This window comes from Sturnira hondurensis, unplaced genomic scaffold (assembly GCF_014824575.4).
Source record: "Sturnira hondurensis isolate 20B ecotype Veracruz unplaced genomic scaffold, ASM1482457v3 Scaffold0006413, whole genome shotgun sequence".
Taxonomy (NCBI): Eukaryota; Metazoa; Chordata; class Mammalia; order Chiroptera; family Phyllostomidae; genus Sturnira; species Sturnira hondurensis.
In genome coordinates, this window is record NW_028079044.1 from 24058923 (window position 1) to 24083169 (window position 24247).

The 24247-nt window shown below is 40.4% G+C and overlaps 1 protein-coding gene across 2 annotated transcripts in view; it reads left to right on the forward strand.

Moving 5' to 3' along the window:
* CPQ (carboxypeptidase Q) overlaps positions 1-24247 on the forward strand; it is a 411097-nt gene that overhangs the window by 315236 nt on the left and 71614 nt on the right. For both annotated transcript variants that reach the window (XM_037048242.1, XM_037048241.1), the window contains exon 7: positions 22492-22693. In XM_037048242.1, the coding sequence (XP_036904137.1) occupies positions 22492-22693 (202 nt within the window). The remainder of the gene's footprint in view (positions 1-22491; positions 22694-24247) is intronic.

The window sequence follows — 24247 nt, forward strand, 5'->3', positions numbered from 1 at the left end:
ATGAGGGACGGAATGTACGATCACTCTAAAAATACCAGTTTGTCCTAACTCTAGCCAAATCGAAATGAGAAAAAAACTAAAATGAGTATGTATAACATTTTGTCAGAATTTCTTGCGTTGTAGTGCTGAGGAACAAAATTTCTCTTTACTTAGGTAAATATACAAGAACGCTAGCTTCTGTTGGTAGTGAACTTCTTGCCAACTCCCCAACCTACATTAGGTTCATGTTTCACTCCAAAATAGAAGAATATGTTCGAAGTGAGACTTCATGTTATCTGGGCAAATGGTTTTCTTAGCATTTTTATTTCACCAACCCATTGCCTCTGTATAATGTTAATTTAGCTGCAGTGACGCTGCTGGAGTGGGAACAGTTTTGTGCTTGTCTGCAGCTCCAGTTGTAAAAATAATGGCCCTGATACATGCATTCGACATATTTGTGTCTGGACTATGTCTCCAGAGCGGCCGGCCTTACATCGTTAATGTTCCGTGCAGTATAGACATACTAATCAGGGGTCATCGTCTCAGTCATTGCTGCTGGGCTTTTATGCGTCCTGTTTTTCTGTCAGTGCCTCGATATTTGTATTAGTCTTTCAAGCACATCACAAAACGGGTTTAAATTCTATTTATCTCAGTGTATTCTTGGTCTGGAGCCCCTTATAATTCCAATACCCTGAGATCTCTACAGGGTCTTATGAGAATTTGTGGGTTTATTTTTTAAGGCTGTCTTTTGTATTTGCTCGCTTCCTCCTCTCTAGAATCCCCTTATGAATATGGAACTTCAGAACTGCCTGTATGTACAATTTTTATACATAGATGGGAGTCAGCTTGGAAAGACATATCCCTTTGATAGTGGGACAATCACATTATGCCGCCTTCTGAATGAACCTGAGTAAGCTTCAACTAACCTCTTACCTCCCTCCTCATTGTCTCTGTTTAGAAGGGGTTCCCCTTAGGAGGTTTTCATTATTCTTTTGCATAGAAAAGAAATAGTTTAAAATAAAAGACTAGCTGTGACAAGTATTCTTTGGAATCTGTCCATGTTCCTAGGATGGCAAGACCTATGGACAGTTATATTTGTTGTATAAACACCTGTGGTTTCAGATCACAGTGAAGTTCGGCTTGAGCATTGCTTGTAGCCCAGTACACGTAAAGAACAATATCCCAATGTCTGTGCTACCATTACTATCCCAAATAAGGCAACGGCTTTCAGGGTTGGTTCTGAGAACTTTGTGCCAGAGCACAGAGGTTTATTGTGAGTTATTGTAGTTAGCACCTTGTCTCATTTTATTCTCCATCCAGAAACTGTGAAGGACTTTAGTTTCCATGCAGCCTGTTTGAACTGCTTACTGGAGGTTGCCCATGAGGCAGAACTAGTTTGTGTCTCAGTGCCTCCTTATTGGCTAACCAGGTCATCCTCGGAAGCTGAAGGACCCACAGCATATTTAGTGCATGAACATTCTAAGGAAATCAGGGCGGCACACCAGGATGCTCACATCTGAACTAAGGTGTCATGCCTTAGGCTCACAAGTGGTCTATATGAGTCAGAACTTTTGGGGCTAAGTTTTCCCATCACAGGCACTCTGGCCTTACTACATTTCAGAGCCAGCAAACTACTTTTGAGTCATCGCACTACATTAATTCCTTGGGACTGCCTTCTTCCCTCTGTCTTGTGAATCAGAGGTTGGCAAACATTTTAAATAAAGGTCCAGATAGTAAATATTTTAGGACTTCAGTCCATTTGATCTCGCTACTCAACTCTGCCGTTGTAGTGTGAAAGTAGTCAAAGATAATGCTAGACAGATGAGCATGGCTGCTTGCTGATAAAACCTGAGGAAGAGGAGTGGGGAAAGGGTAGAAGGGAAAGCGGGGAGGGGGGCAGAGGATGTGGAAGAGAGATTTGGCACTCTGGTCATGGTGTGCTGACTCCTGTTTTCTTTTCTTTTCTTTTGTTTTATTATATTTTATTGTTTATGCTACTAACAGGTGTCCCAAATGTTTCCCCATGGCCCTCCTCATCCAGTCCACCTCTCCCTCAGGCAATCCCCACACTATTGTCCACGTCCACAGGTCAAGTTTAGAGAACTTTCTCCAGAAGCCTTTCCCAATCTCATAGTCATACCTTTTGGTGGAAAGGTTGTAGCACATAGTACAATTCTAACATTCAGGGTGTCTCGTACCTGACCTTTAGCTCTTTCTTGCTTTGCTTTAACATGACTGTTGTTTGTAAGCGCAGCGCTTGGGAGGTTGCAGCTGTTTCCCCTGAGGTGTTTGGCCAACAGAACCCACCATCCCCAGGTCAGCCTGCTGCTTTTATTATAGCCCGGTGAGCCACACTGCAGGCATGGTAACCTTCTGGGAGGCAAGAACGAACAAACTTCCCCAATATTCCTTAAAACAATAATAACATTCAAAAATACCCTTTAGAGGGCATATTTTTAAAAGTCTATACATATAGAAGGGTCTTTTAAAGAAACTAACACTCCAATACATCTTGGCAAAGTTCCTACTAATATTGAAAAACTGCCATTCACTGTTTAACCACATCTTAGTTTTATCCACAGATTTACTTATAGTATATCTTTTTAAAATCTGAGTTATTGTCTGGGAGAGAGGCTTTTCCTGGGAGAGCCCAAGAACATCATGTCTGTTTGTAATCAGTAGCCCCTCTGGAAGTTTGTTTCCTACTTCTGGCTGCTTTGTTTTTCATGTAAGTTGCTCATTTTTTCTACGTAAAGGAAGATAATTTAATCCTTTTAATACATCTGAAAGTACAGTACTAGAATTATTTGGATAGACATGTACCATTTTCATTATTTCATACATTTAAGAAAAGGCTCAGACAGGCAGACAGGTAAAGAGTGCACCTAAGGTTGCCCAGCACAGGCATGAGGTGCAGAGACTAAACTTGAACCTAGCTGTCCAGTGTCTAGACCTCAGCCATAAGGACTTCTGTGATCTTGTACTTCTCTGTCACTCATCTGAACTATGGGATTTACCTATACTTATGCAGTTGACCCTTGAATAGCACTCAAAAATCCACCTATAATTTTTACTCCCCCCAAACTTAACTGCTAATAGTCTACAATTAACTAGAAGCCTTACCAATAACATAAAAATCAATTAACATGTATTTTGTATATTGGGTATATATGTACTCTATCTAGAAAAGAATATGTTATTAAGAAAATTATAAGGTGGTCATAAAAAAGAAGAAAGTTTTACCCTTTACAACAGTGTGGATGGACATGGAGAACGTTATGCTAAGTGAAATAAGCCAGTCAGAGGAAAACAAATACTGTATGATCTCACTTACACGTGAACTCTAATGAACAAACTGAACTCACAAGCAAAATAGAGACAAACTCAGATCGAGAGCAGGCTGACAGCTGGCAGGGAGGGTTGGGGGTGGAGATTAAGCAAAAAGGAGAAAGGACTCATGGACATGCACCACAGTGTGGTAGGTAAATGCAGGGGGGAGGGAGGCATAAGGGAACTAAATGGTAATAGAAAAAATATAGCAAAGACTACTTATTTTTAAAAAGGGTTGATTTTGTATACATCTATCTACTTGTTAGAGTCTGAATTACACACACACCGATATATCTGACTTTGGGGATATAGTGACACCTGAATGGATGAGTGGAGGAGGCACTTTTCAGTGCTTATTTCAAAACACATAGCACAGAATCACATTTTACAACATTTTGGAGAGTAGGAAGGGATATTGTACATCCTGCATACATCATCTGTCACCAATAATTCTAAATGTTTAATTTTGAATTTTCTGTGGAAAGTATAAAAATAAATAGATTTATTTGTTCATAAAGTTAACTCTCTACATCCTGCTACAATGATGAAAACATTTAATCTTCATTTAATTTTCTCGTAGTCTGAGGCATTTTCTAAGTAATGTGTTGGCTGGATAGTAGATAAATAACAACATCCACTGAGAACCTTTAGTAATATGAAACTCCTTCTTACATTAATAAATACTAAAATCATTTCAATATTTGAAAGATTATCTACACATCAAAGCCTGCCCAGGATACCACCTTCGGACATCTTCCACTGCCTCTAATCCTAAAAGAAAAGAAAAATGAGATTAAAACTCTAACCCTTGAGAGATGGAGCTAATATGTATATACATATATATATTTATCTGTTTATATTTCTTCTGTGAGTATAGCGCTTAGACACCCCCCAAAATATATTAGCACTCTCCACAAATTGAGTTCCGCTTCCTTCCAGGGTAACTGTGCCTGAGACACCAAGGACAGCCACATAGCAGGATGGATTCCTGCTTGAATGATCTCTAAAGATTTCCAAGGACAGGGGTTGCACTTTTGTCAATATTTTTAACATTATCCAACAATAGCATATTCCTGGCCCTACCCACTTAGCTATGTCTTACTTTAAGGATGCAGCTTAGAGTGCCGGAGGAACGACTGTGGAAGAAGGTAGCTCTGAGGTTTCGAAGCGGTACCTCAACCCCACCTGCCGTAGTAGTTTCTGTGTGAAAGTGCTGCGGAGGCATAGTGACTCAGGGCGCAGGAGGATGCATTGTGAATTGCAAAAGAGATATGTGAGCATTATTTGCAAACTAAGCTCAAAAAGCAAATAATTTAACACTTTCCTGGGATTTTTTGGTTCATTTGTTTTATGTTTTTAAGAAAGGGGACTGTAGCTTTGACCACTGTGGCTCAATTGGTTGGGCATTGTGCCATAAAGCATAAGGTCACCAGTTTGATTCCTAGTCAGGGCACATACCTGGGTTGTGGGCTCTGTCTCTGGAGTGATGCGCCTCTCCCTGTCTTTTCCCCTCCCTTCCCCTCTCTCTAAAAATTAAATTAAATTAAATTTTTTAAAAGGGCACTCTAATTTATTCTTTCCTTGTTTTGGGAGATAAGACAGTTTATAACATTTAACATGTTATACTTTTTCTCATAATTGAGAGCTCCATTCTTAAGTACTGTAATGGGCAGTCTGTTTTCTGTGTTGGAAGATCGTGCCTGCCAAAACGGATTGGTGTTTGTTCTTCAGCGAATGGTGGCTGCCATCAAGAGCTGCCCCTCTTGGGTCATCCAGCCTGCCAAAGTCTAATACGACAGAAATGGAAAGAAAAATGAAAATGAAAGACATTCGAGAGTGTAACAAATTGTTGGAACATGTGGCCCCAAGCCTACTGGCTTCCATAAGAGCTTGGCAGAAAGCCTTTGCCCACACACACGATTTTTATCTTCTCATCTTTTAGGCAATTACCTTAATATGACACACTGTAGTGAAGGCGGCCACTGCAAGGCTCTATTTCAACATCTTTCACTAAGTCACTAAGACAAGGATGGAGCAAATGAAGAGGGGAAAAATGCTTTTTGTACACCAGGCTTCTACGTTCAGTTCTCTAAAGCTGTAGTTAATGCCTAATTATATTGACACTGCCATTGTATAAAAGCATTGACAATGCATATATAATTTCCCAGGTCATTCTTTTATTATATTAAAATGACATGTGTGAAGTCATAAATTAGCACTGTCTAAATTGTGGACTTTCCTATTGAAATTGTCAAGTGGAATGAAGTGCACCTTCTTCATGACCATTCCAATTAATGGAAGAACACTTATATGTGTAACACTACTCTCTTAGCAGATATTTGCCATTAAAGTAATGTGGTGAGATGTATGTGGCTACTTTATTACTGACGGGATGGCAAGGGGTGTGGAGGTCTGGACGATCCCTTGTATCTTAAGCATGGTTCACGCAGTCAATGTATGAGTAGTAGGGAAAGATGTCTTTTACTTTGAAAAACCACAACCATTCACACATCTTCAGTTGAGAACAATATAGTATCAAATACTACATTCTCAAATTTAAATAGGAAAAGTAGTGCAGCATGAGGGAGGGGACAGGGAACTGAAGAGTGACTTTGGGATGTTGGTTGGCAGAGATTCAATCTCTATTTCTTTCTAATTTAAGAATTCTTAAGGGGTGTGAGTAGGATTAATAAGGCTTTCCAGTAAATATAAAATACATTGAAGTACAGTGTTTAAAACTGACCCTAGCATATAATGCCTCACAACTTTGTTATTAGAATCGAAGTCTATGCAGATCTAAAGATGACTCTCAGTACCTTTGCTCTTTAGCAGCGAGGCCTCCACAAAAGGGTGAGAGACTAGGTGTGACCTGTGCTTCTTGTCTTGACAAGGGGCTCAAGATGTACCTTTGCGACTGACAGTCTACATGAGAGGCATATTGAATACAGGTTTCTCTCTGTATTTGAACTTGACTAAGTTTTTAATTTTTTTTATTTTTATTTTGACCCTTTCTGAAAGCCATACAGCTCCTCCTGAAAGTCTAAGAATGTTTTTGACAAATGCTCAGTGCCCCGTGGAGGCCCACAGTACGCATGTTTGGTTACACCAGTTGTGGCTAACCTTGAACAGTGGGATCTATTACGAAGATTTGACAATTTTTACTGCCTTTAGTTGTTTTTGCCTCATTGCAGAAAATCATCTTCTGTGTGCATCAAAACGTCAGGAGGAATTTTAGTCAATAATTGGGGACTGAATTTTAAAATTTAGTGGTCTGTGTTGATGCGAACACAAATCACTGTGGTGTGACGTGAATCACCAGAGGCCCTTGCAGTGTGACGGGTTTTGCACGTGGACAGGCAGTGACAGCTGAGGTGAGGCACCGTTTGCTTCTCTGCCTGCTATTTGACAAGTATCTTAGGGGATGCATGCATAGCAAGATGTAATCTAATTTCCCAAATGCTGAAATAAGAGGAAAATACAATTCTTAATAATCAAGGATACATGATTGGTTATATGTTGAATTTTTTGTAGTGGTAGAAATAGAAGATACAAAAATAACCAGAAAGGTAGTATTTGGGTATCATATTGGTTCCTGATTTACCTGAGATAGTCCTATTTCCATCCATTGTTCTGCCATAATTATTGATCTTTTACTTTTAAAGGTGCTGTGACTCAGGTGTTCATTTATATGGCTATTCTACCTATTAGACAGTTTTGTTGTGATAATAATGATAAGTCTCCTGAGAACTGAATAATTTGATATACAATGTACCTTTGAGTACATATAATAAAGTCATTCAATCCTCAGGGGGAAAAATCCCTACGAATAGGTCTTTTCCTTTGCTGAGGAAGACATGAAGCTCAGTGAGATTATACAGTCTGCCAAGGTCGTTTAGTCATTATGGGACAGAACAGGACTATAGTCCAGAACTCCAGGGCAAACTAATTCTCGTGAGTTTGATAATAACAATGGGATGATTAACATGGTCATCATCATTATCTTAATAATGAAGCTACCATTTATCCAGCAGAGATCCATACCATTATTTGTGCTGTGGACCACTTGGGTAGTCTGGTGAAGCCTATGGACTTCTTTTCAAATAATCTTTTTAAAAGCTAAAATAAAATGCATAGTGTTACAAGAATATTAATTCTATTAAAATATTGTTATCAGCCCTGACTGGTGTGGCTCAGTGGATTGAGCGCTGGCTGTGAACCAAAGGGTTGCCAATTCAATTCCAAGTCAGGGCACATGCCTGGATTGTGCACCAGGTCCCCAGTGGGGGGGTCAGGTGAGAGGCAACCACACATGGATGTTTCTCTCCCTTTCTTTCTTCCTCCCCTGCCCTCCCTGTAAAAATAAATAAATAAAATCTTTAAAAAATATGTATTGTTATCAAAATTTTACAACTAAATATGTGATATAATCATATGCTTTTTAAAAATTCATAAAATAATAAGATCCTGCAGTATTATCTAATTATTACCATTAATTTCAAAGTAGGAATTTTTGAGATTTCTATAACAAATCTAATGTGATATGAAAATATCATAGTTGGGATTTCTATTGGCAACAAAGTGACAAGTTCTGCTAATACTACTGTGGTTTGTTACTTACATTCATAAGCGAAGAAAATTCTGTATTTTATTAGATGTTAATGAAGGCAGGTCAACTTCACCTGCATTCCTATAAATTCCTAAGGGATGCCAGATTAAGAATTCCTGCTTTACAACATACCTACACAATAATTATTATTGTCTCCATCTTCCAAATGAATAACTGAGGCCCAGAAGAATTATATACCTTCCTTAATAGTTTTCACCCACTAGCCAAGGAGCATGTCAAATGGCATTAGCATGTGCATGTCACCGGCTCTAGCTCCCCACTGTGAGACTGACCACCCCTCGGGATTGTCCCCCTAATCACCTGTACCTGCTTCAAACAGCAACGCAACCCTTGATGAAGAATGCAGGTATCCAAAGAGAAATTTGGGGAGTGTTTTGTATGCCTGACCAACTGCATTTATTCCACTCACCTGGGGTCTTTCTAGTGTTCATTCTCCCCTAAGTGGTCCTCAGGTGGCTTCCCAGAATGATCATTATCTCTGACATACTTGCTGCTATTTCCTGCTCTAGCTGTTTTCTTCTTCTACCTTTGGTGACTACAACTGCTTGCATGTTATTATTCTCAGATGAGGGAAATTGTTTTTCTCCACCTCCCTTAGCTCAACACAGGTACTTACTTGGATTTCTTTTTTGTAACCACAAAATTCCTTAGCCTCCTTTTATCTAAAATATACCTATTAAATTATATTAATTCTTCTCAAAGCCAAATGGCTTCATCTGTTTATTGTTTTCCTTTATTTTCTCTGAACACTCTAAAACTTAAAAAGTATGAGAAGCAATTGCTGAAGCTCTAACTAATCCCAGCATACACTTATTAGAGTCTCACCGATTGCACTGCATATTATTAGCCTCGTGTTGTACTAACAGCAGCATAACAAACTTTAAAAAAATTTAAATCTACTTTTTGTATTTTTAAAATTATATGTAAATGCCCACTGTGGTTCTTATGCAAATGATGCTCATTTTATTTTGGCAAGTCTCTCAGGTCGAGGGGTCCCATCTTTGATGGTAGAATGATGATGACAGGCTGTGCCCAGGATGCAAATGCCCTGTTTTGAGACAGCTTTGGAAAGAAACAACCTTAGCCATAGCTACCAGAATAAGAGTATCTTCTTATTACATCATTGAGGGAAACTCATAAGTTTTATTTGTGTTAGATCATTGAAGGTGATTTTTTATTGTTGTCATTCTAGATAGCCTCCTTGGAAGTATTTGCTTTTTAGTCTTTATAATGGATGCTGTAAGAATGTATACATTTAAGAGCTTTATAAAATATGCACTAATTATTCAGCTTACAACATTAGTTGTTGAATCCTATGTTTTCCTGAGATTTTCAAAAAACAAAAAAACAGATTCTAAAAACCAATATTGCCTTAAAACAGCACTGGCAGCCCCATCTTCATCATCATTAGGTTCACCGCCGCTACCACTATCATCCAAAAGAGCATCTAGTTGTGTGCATGCATGGTTTCCATGGACATGTGTTTACATGCATATGTCATTAAACACATAAGTACACATTTATTCATTCACTCTACATGTGAGCTTTTTGAGAGCCTTCTAAGTTCTAGGCACAGTTTTAAACTCTGCCCTCATCTTGCTTTCATTCTAGTGTATCAAGACTGGTAATAAGTTAGATAAATATGGTATGTTAGCTGAACAGAGCAGCCAAGAAGAAAAATAAGAGAGGGAATAGAAATGGGGTGTGTGGGAAGGGAGCCTTTTGAATTTGTGTTGAATGGGAAGCAAGGAAAAATTCACTGGGGTGATAGTATTTGAGTAAAGCACTGAAGAAGATAAAGAAGTTAGTTATGTGGTTATCTGGAAGAGAGCATGTTAGACAAAGTGAAGGTTGTTGCACACTTGGCTTTCAGGAATAGCAAGTATACCCATGTGCTTGACGTGGGGCCATGAAGGGAAAATAGCAGCACCAAACGTCATCAATACAAAGGAGCCTGATCATGTCAGGCTCATGGGCCATCTTCTGTGAGTAAGATTGGAACTATCGGAGGCTTTTGAACAGAAGACTAACATGATCTGAGTTACCATTATGAACTGACCCCTCTGAAAGCCAGCTTGAGAGTAGACTGAAGGGGACTAGGACTGGAAGTAATCCAGGTGGGGGCCAATGGTAGCACTGGAAAGGGTGAGAAGTTGTCACACTCCAGATAGATATTTTTAAAAAGACCCAACAGGATCTGATAGTGTGTTGTATATAGGACAGATTAAATGAGATATCAGATGTGTAGAGGTCAAGTGGACAGCTTGGTAAAGGAATTTGGAATTCAGGGGAGAGGTCTAAAGGGAGCCCTTGGCATGGAGTTTTCTCTATCTGTGCTCTATCTGTGTTGATCATTTCTGTTCACTTAACACCTCTGCTCTCTGTCTGGGGAAATGTAAGCTTCTATGCTGTCAACACTTGGATTGCTGCCTTTGCTCCCCAGGGGATATAGTGACTTTAAAGTTCCTATGTCTTCATCGTGAAGATCCTGTTGTCCCCAAGGTCAGTATTCTCCACAGGCCTTCTCCGTTCCAACCTCATGAGTGTCATTGGGAGTCACTATTTCTGAGCTGTTCTCTGACTACTCTTGATCTCTCTCTCCTCCATGGCCGTTGTAGCCACCATCACCTCCCTGCCATTGGATGCACCATCCTTCCATTCAACAAGTTGGTTGATTTTGTCAGATGAGATGGTTTTGTAGATAACTTGTTCAGTCTTCTTTTAGATTCAATTCAACATCCTATAAACAACTTGAGGCTTCTTTAGTCATAAAGCCAAATAACTGGTAACTCTTTTGCCTAGATTCTTCCTGGCCATGATCATTGTTTTCATTCTTTGGGTGAAGGATTCTGAGAATTCACCTGAGCAAGTATTCTATACTTAGGCATTGCAGCAGATACTAAGGTGCTTGTTGAGAACGGTTTTTACCTTATGCATGTGCTTCTGAACCCGCTTCGGCAGAGTAGGGGTGATCTAACACACGGGCAAGACTACAAATCAGACTCATTAACTTTTAAATGATAAAATTTCAACTTTCCTATATATCCAAGTTATATACGAACATAAATTTCCTCTGAATCAATAATATAGAATGTTCACTCATCCAAGCCAAGTGGATTTGCTGAAAGATTGTTCTTTGTGCTATTCCAGGCACCCTGTTGTTAGGAAGTTTCCCATTATTAGAGAGCCTACGTGCTTCTAAATATCACATAGGGTATACTTATACTACAGCAAGTATTTATCTAAAATTCAAATTGCACTGGGCATCCTGCATCTTATCTGGTCATTGAGGCTTTGGCCATCCAGCAGCTTGGCTGGGCTGGGTGGTTAAAGATGGTTGCCCTTCTACCTGTGGAGACTGGGGCTGGCTGTCAGCTGAGCTCTTCTCCCCATGTGGTACTTCAACCTCAAGGATGCTAGCCCAGGCTTCTTTACATATTGGTCTTGGGGCAATAAAAGATCAAGGTGACAGCATGTGGTCCATGCTCTGAAATCACCTGTGGTCACTTCTGCCATAGCCTACTGGTCAGAGAAAGTCACCGTCCAGCCAGATTCAGAGGATGGAGAGAGAGATTGCACCTCTTGATAAAAGGAGTGGCAAATTCACATTGCAATAGGAGATGCCTACAGGAAAGGGAGGGCTTATGGCCATTAAATTATCTATGGCAACAGTAAGCACAACAGGAAAGTCCCTACCATTAGGGATAATATACTCTTCCAGGAGAAGACAGACAATAAAAATAAACACTTGTTATTGATACAAAGGAGAAAAATAAAACAAAGTAAGGAATGTAGGGAGTTCTATAAGGAGTTTTAGAAGAAGGCCTCTTTTATTTAAGGTGATCAGGAAGACTTTCCTAAGAAGAGGACATTTCAGCAGAGCCCTGAAGGCATTGAGATACCAACGGAAGAGTGGAACAGTCAGAAGAAGTAACAAGTGCAAGAGCTCCAGGACCCAGATGTTATTGAGGAACTGAAGGCAGTTGGAACAGTGCAAGTGAAGTTGAGATTAGTGAGAAATGAGGCCAGAAGAGCTATGGGAGGTGAGGCCCCTCATCTAAAGCCTTGAAGGCCAATATAAGGACTTCACCTTTTTGTCTAAGTGAGATGAAAGCAATATAGAGGGCTTACTTAATAAGTAACATCATTTGACTTGGATTTTTTCAACAGGATTGCTATGGCTTCTGTGTAGAGAATAGGCTGAAGTGTGGCAATGGTTGAAACAGGGAGACAGAAAGCCATTGTAATACTCCAGAAGAGGGATGACCTTGGCTTGGACCAGGCGAGAACAGTGGGGCTGCTGAGAAGTTGTTCGAGAGTAATACCTATTTTGTTCAAACCAACTGGGTTTGCTAAATGATGGTATTTGGGGAGTAAGAGCAAGAAAGGAGTCAAAAATTCTTGGCTGTCAAAAATTTAGACTCAGCAATTAGAAAGACAGATTTGCTGTTTGATTTGGATCCACCTCAGAAGAGGGAGGTCAGCAGGTCAAAGGCAGAAGAAGGTGATAGGATGACAGCAACTGGAGTAGAAAAGGTAATATGATGAGGAGCCATGAGTTGAAGAATGGGAGAAACTTCTAGAAGGTGGAAAGGCAAGGAAACAGATTCTCCCATTGAGCCTCCAGAAGGAAGTAGGCCCGCCAGCACCTTGACTGTAACCCTGCAAGCCCTGTGTAGCCCCGTGAGACCCATTTCAGACTTACAACCTCAAGAACCATAAGAGAATAAAGTTGCATTGTTTTAACCACTAAATTTGTGGCAGTGAGTAACAGCATCAGTAGGGAACTAACACACTATTGCTACTCAAGTAGAGATGTGGAGTTGCTGTTGGAGTCTGCAGTTCAAGAGATGAGCAGGACAATAGGAATTGGAACTCATCACTACACTCATTCACACACACATATATCCATGAAGCTGGATGAGAGCACCGACAGAGCAAGTATAGGTGAAGAAAAGAGGCCTTTAGACTGTTTGTGACCATCCCAACATGTGCAGACCATGTAGATGAGAAAACCAGCTAAGGAAAAAGAGGAGCATCCAGGGAGGCATGAGGAGAGCTGAGAGTGTGGGGTCCCAGGAGCCAAGGGAAAAAAATGTCAAGTGAGCTACATCAGGTATTGGCCATTTAGTGCTCACCTTGAGATCACAATCTTGAATCTTTTGCTGACCCTCCAAAAAGTCTAGGAGGGACAATTGATATTTGAGGGTGGGGTATTCTATCGGTCATGTTTATTCTTTTTTTTTTAAGATTTTATTTATTTATTTATCTTTAGAGGGGAAGGAGAGGGAGAGAAACATCAGTGTATGGTTGCCTTTCGTGTGTCCCCTGCTGGGAGTTGGCCTGCAGGGAACCAGCCTGCAACCCAGGCATGTGCCCTGACTGGGAATCGAACCGCGATCGTCTGGTTCCCAGGCCCGCGCTCAATCCACTGAGCTACACCAGCCAGGGCCGGTCATGTTTATTCTTAATTTTAATTTTTTAGAAATTACTTAAACTCTCTTCCTCTGTTAGAAAGCAATATGTCTGGATAACACTACTTGAATGCTTAAAATAATATCATTTTTTCATTTGACAAGTATTATCAATGCCTCTCACTAGGCCCTGGGGATCCATTAGGGAATTAACGAGACCTCTGTTCTCATTGGAGAACTTCCAGTTGAGGACCTCTACTCGGGCCAAACATGACCTCCCCCATTAACCTGTCCCCAACTTTTCCAGTAGTTGCCCCCTGTTCTTCTAACATGTCTCTTTCATAAAATTTATCACATTTAATATAACATCCAGTTATTACTTCTGCTGCTGAACCCTGCCATTTCATAAGAAACCAGTCCTACTTATTCATCTTTGTACACAAATTGTTTGATAGGTGGGTCAGACTATAACTTATTACTAAAACCAGGGAACATTTAGGAGAGAAAGGAGGCCCTCTTACTGACCATATTGAGACAAAGGATGTAAACTAGCACTGCCCAGGGTGAGCAGGGGTGAAGGGTCAGCCCGTTCCTCTATTTCTATCTCAGTGACTATTGAATAAATACAGTTTACTCCCCAAAGAAACAAACACCTTTACTGAAATATGACTTAATATTTTGCTTTTTGCCTTAATTGAGGATCAATATTTAGAAAACGGTGTTTGGAAAAATAAGTGTTTCTGCCTACTTTGTGAAACTGTTAGTGGAGACTCTGTCCATTATTTCGTGCAACGTTCCTTCTAGAGAGAGCCACAGAGTAATTCCTCTTAGAATTGAATGCTACAAAAAATTGATGCTTTTTTTTAAGGAGCTGGAAGTGTGCTTTTTCTCCCTCTATAAGGAGAGCTCCCCGATACATCGGCCTTTTCTCTTACCCCAGCAGCATGTGCTGAGTGGAGCTAACTTGCAGCCTCCAGTTGCTGTTGGAGATTCCGTCAAATTCTCCTGATGTGACCTCCTTTTTTCTCAAACCTTTATCACCTACTATGTAATGAGCACTGTTATTTAAGCTGGAAATATAACAGAGGTCCACATAAATTTGATCCTTGCCTTCAGGGCATTTTCTTGGTTCCTGAAAGTTTACATGCTTTTAAAAGAGGGTATTTATTAGGTTGTTGTTGTTGTTGTTGTTGTTGTTTTTATTATTGGAAGCCTTGAATTCTTTTAGGAGCAAGGTAGGTATTTTTAAAATGGACTAAATTGCGACAACCTAGCATATGGGATATGCACATTAAGCATGGCAGGCTGGAGGAGAGAGGAGGCATGAAACCACCTGAGTAAACCAAGAGCCTTGAAACTCCTGTTTGGGCATTATTGTTTTTTTATGACATTTCACACTCAATATTGTGCTTGGAGAGAGAAGAAGGAAAGTCATGCTTAAGAAAATAGAATTACTTCTAAAATTACATTTAGACTCTTTACTAATATTAGTAAAGAGTGCTTGATCAAATAAACATGAGGATATTGTCATAACCCAAAACTGCTGTAGGTTATAAACAAAGGAGAATTGGCGACTAATTGTGTTTTAATATGATTTGCTATAGGACTGAGTGAACAGTTTAGTTTTTGAGTATAGAGTAGCCTATTTTGCAGGGTAAAAAGATAAATACTACATTTTTAAGAGAAATAACCTGACCACTGCACCTGTAAGAAGATGAGCTCATCTGTCTGCTATAACCTTAGCAAGGGACTTGAAGTTGCTGCAGCCTTCCCACACAAGTGAAGGGGAGTAGAAGTAAACCGCTGCCTTGCTGGTAAAACAGTGCCATCAAAAACCAGAAACACTGGAACCATAAATGACCCCAAATAGCAGCTGCAATTTTGAGAAAGAAGAACAAAGTAGGAGGGATCACAATACCTGATATCAAACTGTATTACAAGGCCACTGTAATCAAAACAGCCTGGTACTGGCATAAAAACAGGCACATAGACCAATGGAACAGAACAGAGAGCCCAGAAATAAACCCAAGTCTCTACGGTCAATTAATGTTTGACAAAGGGGACCACAACATAAAATGAAGTAAAGATACCCTCTTCAACAAATGGTGTTGGGAGAACTGGACAGCTACGTGCAAAAAAAATGAAACTTGAGCACCAACTTACACCACACACCAAAATAAATTCAAGGTGGATAAAAGACTTAAATATAAGCTGTGACACCATTAAAGTCCTAGAGGAGAACATTAGCAGGAAAATCTCAGATATTTCATGCAGCAACATTTTTACTGATATGTCCCCTAGAGCAAGGGACATAAAGGAAAGAATAAACAAATGGGATCTCATCAAAATTAAAAGCTTTTGTACAGCTAAAGAAAACAGTGTTAAAATTAAAAGGGAACCAACTGTATGGGAAAACATATTTGCCAATGATACCTCAGACAAGGGTTTAATCTCCAAAATATGCAAAGAATTTACACGACTCCACTCTAAGAGGACAAGCAACCCAGTTACAAACTAGACTTGGACACTTCTCCAAGGAGGACATACAGAGGATCCAGAGACACACGAAAAGATGCTCAATATCACTAGCTATCAGAGAGATGCAAATTAAAACCATAATGAGATACCACTTTACACTGATCAGAATGGCCATCATAAACAAAGCAACAAACAACAAGTGTTGGAGAGGTTGTGGAGAAAAGGGGACCCTAGTTCACTGTTGTGGGATTGCAGACTGGTAAAACCACTATGGAAAACAGTATGGAATTTTCTCAGAAAACTAAAAATGGATCTGCCTTTTGACCCAGCAATTCCACTGCTAGGATTATATCCTAAGAATCCTGAAACGCCAATCCAAAAGAACCTATGCACCCCAGTGTTCATAGCAGCACAATTTACAATAGCCAAGTGTTAGAAGCAACCTAGGTGCCCATCAGTAAATGAATGGATCAAAAAATTATGGTACATTTACACAATGGAATTCTACACAGAAGACAGAAAGAAGGAACTCCTACCCTTTGAAACAGCATGGATGGAACTGGAAAGCATTATGCTGAGTGAAATAAGCCAGGCGAGGTGGTGAAAGACAAATACCATATGATCTCACCTTTAACAGAAACCTAAACAACAAAACATACAAGCAGGCAAAATGTAACCAAAGACACTGAAATAGAGAACAGGCAGACAGTGACCAGAGAGGAGAGGGAGGGAATTTCAGGTAAAAAGGAGAAGGGTTTACAGGAACTAGTATAAAGGACACATGGACAAAAACTAAGGTGGGTAGAAATGGGAGGGAGGTGGGGGGCACTGGGGGGTGGGCTAGGATGGGAGTAAAAGACAGAAAACTGTTCTTGAACAACAATTAAAATAAATTAATTTAAAAAAACAAGCATGCCTTTATTATTTCTCTAGCATGTAACAGTATCAGAAAAGGAAGGTCAACTGAAGGAAGGGTTCCTGGTTTAGGCAACTTAGTTCTTACATTTTGAGCCTGGGGAACGATGGGGAGGTAGCAGGTGGGAGAAGATAGGCAGACGGAGACACACCATGAGGGGGAGGATGTGAGAGGGCCAGCCAAGGAAAAAGGCGGAGAAGGCTGCTTTCACAAAGCCAGCCAGCTGTGTTGAAGATTTCTTTTTTCCAACCGCAATATTGAAATACATATGAAACTAGTAACATGAAAGCGACCAATGTGTTATATTAAAGGAATCAAAATTTAATTTTGGAGCCCTTGAGCCCCACTGCTTCTAACTAACCATTGATTACGTTGCTTCAACACGCAGGAATAAAATAAAAACAGATAGACATTAACTTGCCACATAAACCTTTTTAAAGTTTATCTTGAGTCATGTGTTTCTTTTTTTTCCTAAAAGACGTGTGAATACACTCCTATTTCCTAGGTAATATAAATACATTTTTTATTTCTTTTAGCCTATGTCTGTGTACAATTTCTAGTCTCGGGCTCACTAGCATTCCTGCAGGGACATTTAGAGTGGGATCACGTGTTTTCCGTAAGTCTGTGAACATGAGCCAGCTCCGGAGGAGGATTCACCGAGACCTAGAGTGCCTCAGAGAGTGTAAAGATCGGATTGCCTGAAAACACAGGTTTGTCTCACAGCAGAACCCTTCTGTAGGCAAACACACAAAGAAGGGGCTGGCAAGGGATCTCCAGAAGCCATGTATCCTATTCCCATCTCCAGGTGGAATAGTGGCTAAACCACCATAGGTGCCTGCAATTTAGTACCAATGTAGCTTACCCAAGACTATCCATTTCCCCAAGCTGCAGCCAGTTTAGCTGTCAAATAAAAATAACTACGGCACTCCCCTTTGTCACCACGCCATTCCTGGTTCTGTGCCCTGGGTACCCAAGGCTGTTCAAAACTGAATGCTAGAGACTGTCAGAAATAAAAGGCCAAATTTCAGGGTAGACCTGATCAGAAAGTAAAACCTGTTCTTGGCTTTGCACAGCAGGGAGGTACCTCTTTACCTAGTCCCCCAACCACAACAGGTGTTTGAGTTGAAGCCATGGAAAGAAGCCCCTGACTCTTGAACTGGAAATTTCCGGGTCACTGGCACAGCTGGAAGAGATGATTGCAACAAGACAGCACCTGGTGTCATCGGACCATTGGGGTCTGAGGACTTGTTTGGAGCTCACCACCTGACCAAACTCACACCGCCGTCACCTGTAAAACATTAACCTTTGCTGGGGCAGGACAATGCCACTGAGAACGACTGCCTGGGTCAGGGAGGAGTTTACTGTCTTGAAGATTGAATTGAGGAGGCCGCATGATGAATTTGAATAATTAGAAGCCTTTTTTTCTCCTCATTTGATTTTTGGACTGCCATGTCTCTTTAGTTTAAAACCAAACCCATGTCACCTAGGTTATGAGAAAATGAAAGCTTTAAAACAAAGAAGAGGCCAAATTTGGAAGGGATGTAGGTGTCAAACTTGGGTGTCCATTTCTGAAGAAGAAACACCTGCAATTGTATAAAAGCAAAGAACACAGCATCATATTTGTGTTTACAGAGTATTTAAAAACATGCAATATCTGTTTTAAATGCTTTCCTTCTTTTTAATCTAGCTTTGCACCCAAAGAATGCTAATGGTTACCAGATTGTTCTTTGGCAGAGTAAATTGACCCTTAGAGAAAGAAAAAAAGGAAAGTGTGATAGGATGGGATCCTAGCACAAGACAAAGTTATGAATCCTTCAACCCTAAGCAGATATTAAACTAATCCAATGATCCCAACCTGGGAGGTTACCTGGGAGCATTTCTCTACCTTGCATTATGTACATTACATGGCAGTGAAGGACAGTTTCCATGTCTCCTAATAAAGAGGTGCTTCTCTTTATTAAGAGAGCAAAGTGGAGCTTTGCAGGTAAGAGCTGAGCTTATCTTTGAGCTGCCCAGCCTCCTCATCTGTACGCCTTAGTTGTCCCAATCAGTGCTGATTGTCTTAGCAATAAGGCATTCACTGTCTAGAAGGCGCTTTCTTCCTACACCCTGTAAACAGGATGGCGAATATCTTGTTATGTGTGCTGAAACGGGTTGAGTGAAATGAGCACGACTCCCCTCCACCGCCACTAGCTATAATCAACCTTTCAAATCTACACTGAGTGTGTCCCCAGTGACTATGGCATAGTAAGGAACACGGATGTTTGTGACAACATGTCCCTGAGAAGCGGCAGGTCTAACAGCCCAGCGACCCGGCTTATTCATTCGGTTTCTTTGTGCAGAGACATTTTGTTTTCCCAACTCCTTCACCATGTGCTAGCAATTAGACGGTGACTCCATAAATGAGGAGGAAAAAGCAGTGTCATAGACGGTGGGTGGTTTGTTTGCTTAGCTCTGTATTGAACACATATGGAGATGTTTATGTATAAATAGTAAACAATAGAACACTGCCATCACGTTAGCAGCAGCTAATAAAATTCTACACGCATAGAAATCAGACGTGTCTCTACGTACATCAGAATTCTAGTTCACATCCTGTCTAATTCAGCTTGAAAAGATCTTTTATTTTTTCAAGCTTTTTAGTCCTAGTTGGAAGGAAGTTACAGAGCAATAGTGGGTGTTTTTGTTTGTTTGTTTTTGTTTTAGTGTTTGTTTTCTTCTCTTTGCTTAATTAAACTACTCTATTAGTAAAGGTGATAGCATCTAAGTAGACTTTGTATTATGATCATAAAAAAATTTCAAACTCTACGCTTTTGTGTAACTACAGTCTCTGTATTTTACATTAAAAGGGAGGATGTGCAGCCTGACACTTGGGAGTGACACTGGGGGCCATGCAGGGGCAGAGAGAGCATGCGTGGGCGGCAGACCTCTGCATCAGAATTCTGGCTGCCCCACTCCCTAACTAGGTAACCCTAGGAAAGTTAGTTGGCCCAATGAAACTTCAGTTGCCTCACCTGTGTAATGACAACTACATCCCATAGAATGTGAGCATTATGTGAGATAAGCTGTAAAGCATTTCACACAGTGTCTGTAGTGTGGCAAATACTTCAAAATGCTGCCTGTCATCGTTATGAGCAGCTAACAGAATGGTTTAAATGGATAAGACCTGTAACAACTGTTTATTGGGTGCTAATTATGCACCAGGCTTTAGGACACATTTTTTTTCCTAACCTCCACAAACTAGCTGCCATTTTCATGCCCATTTTGTGGTGATGGAGTCTGGTTACCCAGACTGGCCGAAGTCACACAGCCAATGACTGGTTAATCCAAGGATCAAATCCAGTCTGATTAATTCAAAAGCTCACTCTCTATCTCTCTGGTCAGTTGGCTTCTGCATATGTAGCATAGGACACCTTTGAAAGTTCCTTTTTATGTATTATTCTCTATGTTCCTATCAACATCCTGACATTGCACAGTGGCATTCACAAACTGTGGAGCCTGCTGTCCCTAGGACAGCTGTTCCTTTGCAGTTGAAGACGGCCAAGAAGACCTTAATGCACATTTTGTTAGGTGCCCTGTCAAGTTTAGCTCATGTAACCACTTTGACTTTGGCCTACAAAACTTCCTCTTTTAATTGAAGGTGCTCAAAGTTTCATATTCGCAGACTCATCATTGAAGCTTTGGGAAAGAGCATTTGTACCAGCCTACAGGTGGAGAAGCCAAAGGCCAAGGTGATATGGCAGGGAGACAGGGGAGAGAGCCAGCCATTGCCTTTGGTAAACCAGCATGTCCACCTCACTGGGCTGCTTATTGGTGCTGGGTCTGACAGCCAAACTGCCTGGCTCCACTTTTAACCAGAATAGCAAATAATTAGGAGCACTTTGCTTCATTTCATGTTGGAGAGATGGGATTTGCCTGCAGTGTGGGAGGCCTCACACAGAAGATTACTCAGTTCTGTTTTCATCTGCAAATAAGTCATGATGTTTCTGTTCTCCCTTTCACAGGAGACAGAGAGAGTTTGGTGTGGGGCTGAGTAGGGCATGCAAGGGGAGAGGGTCAGGACATGTCAACCTGCTGGCCTAGCATTGGTGTGCTAGTTACACAAGCCCTGAACACAAGGCATTAGTGCAAATATTTTGCACATTATTTACTCTAATGATGCTGCCATTCTGTAGTAGGCACAGTGGAAAACTGAGATGCCACTTTTCATTATGAATGCCTTGGGTCTTTCTCTGAAAATCCTCATTAAGGGAGAAATTCTTTAGAAGTGAGAATAGAAATATGAGCAGACTTCTCTTTAACTTTCTCATGATTAACAAAAACAAAATATTGGTATCCCAGGGCCACCTCGTCACCTCGTTCAGTCCTTATAAATGCTGGCAACACCCTCCCTGAGAACTCGCCACTGCTTTTGCCCTTGTAACAACATTTACACTTCCATGGCAATAGTTGGGAAATCATTGTAAAAGGAATCTGTTTTAGGGGGAAAAAAAAACACTTATGCAACCTTTAATTGGTTATGTAAGTGAAAAGTCACTCTAATTCAGAACAAGCATTCCTTATCACTCGACCCCATGCTAGCCAGGGCAATGTGGAGTTTTGGAAAGCAATGGTTTCAAACCCAGCTCTACCACTTGCCAGCTGAGTGACTTTGGGCCAATCATTTGACCTCTCTGATCCTCAGTTCCTCTCTATAAAACAGCATCAACCATAAAGCTGCTTTGTCTACTTTATGGGTTATGGAAGAAGATCAAAGGAGATTATAAATATGAAAGCTCTCCGGGAGCACTGTACAAATGTTATTATTGATTTTTACTAGGCAAAAAAAAAAATGAGGAATGAACACAGAGCCCTCCAGGAATAGCTTGGGAGTAATTCAACCTAGTATGTGTTGGTCAGTCTTGAAGAAGTGGATGTGTCCTGGGAAACAGATGGCCAGACCAGTTTGAAGGACTGTAAACTTGCAGGTCTTAGGTCAATGTGGCAATTTAGCTATGCAACCTGGCGAGAGCTTCTTACATTCTGAGCTCTGGTAGTGCCGGTATTGGCTACCTGAAGTTGCTGTGCGATTTCTTACCAGACTTTACTTGGAAAGAGATGACAAACTAGCAGCCTGGCAGAGAGCCAGGGTTTGGAGTGCCATGGCTGTACACCAGATGGAGCAGTGTTTCACATGTTGTTCTGTTACCTCCCTCCCGGGGGACTCAACAGATGGAAGAACAACATCAGAAACTGAAGACAAACCTGTCAGCTTGATGCCTTTAAGCTTCAGCAGAACTCACAATTAAAAGGAGATATAATATCTATTTAGAAGAGAGAGGTGCACAGAAATGGTCTGCAGAGCATACCTTGTTTCATTGGATCATCACTAATATATCTGGAGATCCCCCATCATGGAAGAGGAATTACATCCTGGTACACAGTATTCGCTTAAGAAAAATTTGTTGAAAGAATACTATGGCTAGTAGCAATAATTGAGTGATTTTAATGTGGGCCTTTATATTTCTATTTATATTTTTAGTCCTTCCAAGTCAACTTGAGTTGGGCAAATCCCAGGATGAGTAATTGTGCATCTCAGAACAGTTAGGTAATATGCAGGCCAGACCCTAAGTCAGGCAAAGCAAGATGCATTTTGGCAAGAACTGGTGAAGAGAGAAAGTATTTGATTATTGTTGTTGATAGTTCCCAAGGAGAAAGCATAGAAGCAACAAAAATAAACCAAACACGTGTGTCTTTTTTTTTTTCAGGCAAATATGTCTAACTACAGCCTGGTGATGGAGTCTGATGGGGGAACCTTCTTACCCTATGGGCTGCAGTTCACTGGCAGTGACAAGGCCAGAGCCATCATGAAGGAGGTCATGGGGCTGCTGCAGCCCATCAATGTCACACAGGTCTTCCGCGATGGAGAAGGGACAGACATCAAGTTCTGGATCCAAGCTGGAGTACCTGGTAAGACCAAAGATGAAGTTGGGATTCCTTGTATACTGCTGCAGTTTCAGACAAACCTTCCATTGTCACGTGCCACAGTGAATACTGTGGCCAGAATAATGCATGGACACCCTAAGCTTCTTGTCTGGAGGGTGTAATCTGACCATCTCCAAACTTGGGATAGTAGCACTCATTTGTATTTGTTTACTCCTGTGTCCTCCTTTTTTAAATTATAAATTTCTCAATCCCAGAGAGCCTTTCTTAGTGATTCTGGGATTGGGCCTAGAAATCTCATGCTCTTTTTTCTGATGTGTATCTCTTGTGACTATAGTACAAGTGATCTCACAGTCTATGTTTGAGAAAGAAGGTGATTATTACTACAAATATACTTATAGTTCTAGTCCTGTGCTAGGAGATCTGCTCTGACCCAAATAATTCCCTCCCCAAAATAGGTGGTATCATTAGAGATTTATTTTTTGAGGGTGCAGTACTTCCTACTAATTGCTTTTTTCTAAAAGGTAGCCATTTTCAACCCATGTGCCCCAAGCATTTTTAAAACACGCAATATGTGACTATTTAGCCAAGGGTGCTGACTTCCTTTCACTTAGGTTGTTTTATTTTAAAAAATGGCCTGCCTGTGTTAATGAATCAAAAGTATATTTTTGTAAGATTGGCAAAAAATATTTTTTTTCTTGTGCCACAGATTTTTAGTAATTAGTTTATATGTGACATGGGATGAAAAAGATTGAAAATCGCTGTTCTAATGCAAAGACTCATGTCAGAGGTTGGGCTAACCTGATCGGTTATTTATCAGGCTGATATGTTTTAAGAGAAGTCCTGGGCAGGGATGAAATGATGTAACAGGGGTGGCCCAGGGCAGTTACAGAACTAGAAAGTGGAACGGTCTTCATGAAGACCAGCTTCTACTACTTCACGAATTTGCCGTAGACGGGCCGTGGGGAAGGGCTCTTGATGATGCTACAAATCTGTGACCTCGGGTTGTTCCCTTCACACCATTATATACATAATCAAAATCATTGTTAAAGGATCAATTTGCAAATTATTCTGTATTTGTTCTCTGCACATTGAACATTCAGCTTTTGAACAGTTTTAACATTATTGTTTCCAGAACCATTTCGGTGTCTACAAAGCATTTCACAGGCTAAAATAAATAGAAGTGTCTCTGTAGATCCACCCCACTCCAGCTTTCTTTTTTTTTTAGCCTGAAAAGTAAATTTCACTAACAGCATACAATATGTATGTGAGATTTTTTTAAAAGTTTATTCTTGACATATTGTAGACATTTAAAGCATATTTTAGATTTTAAGGTTGACAAAAATCTTTCATAACTAAAAATAGAAGGAGCTATCCTTTAATACAAGAACCTAAATTCTCTCCAATGGTTTTTATATGTTTTAATTGTATTTTGAAATATTTTAAAACATTTCCATCTATAGTACTGTGCATCACGTGAGCAGAACCAAGATTCTCTACATATGTGTCGGTTTTAATCATGGTCAGGGTCTTTAAATTGTATAGAATGATTTATTTGAATTTTAGATTTTTCCTGATCCT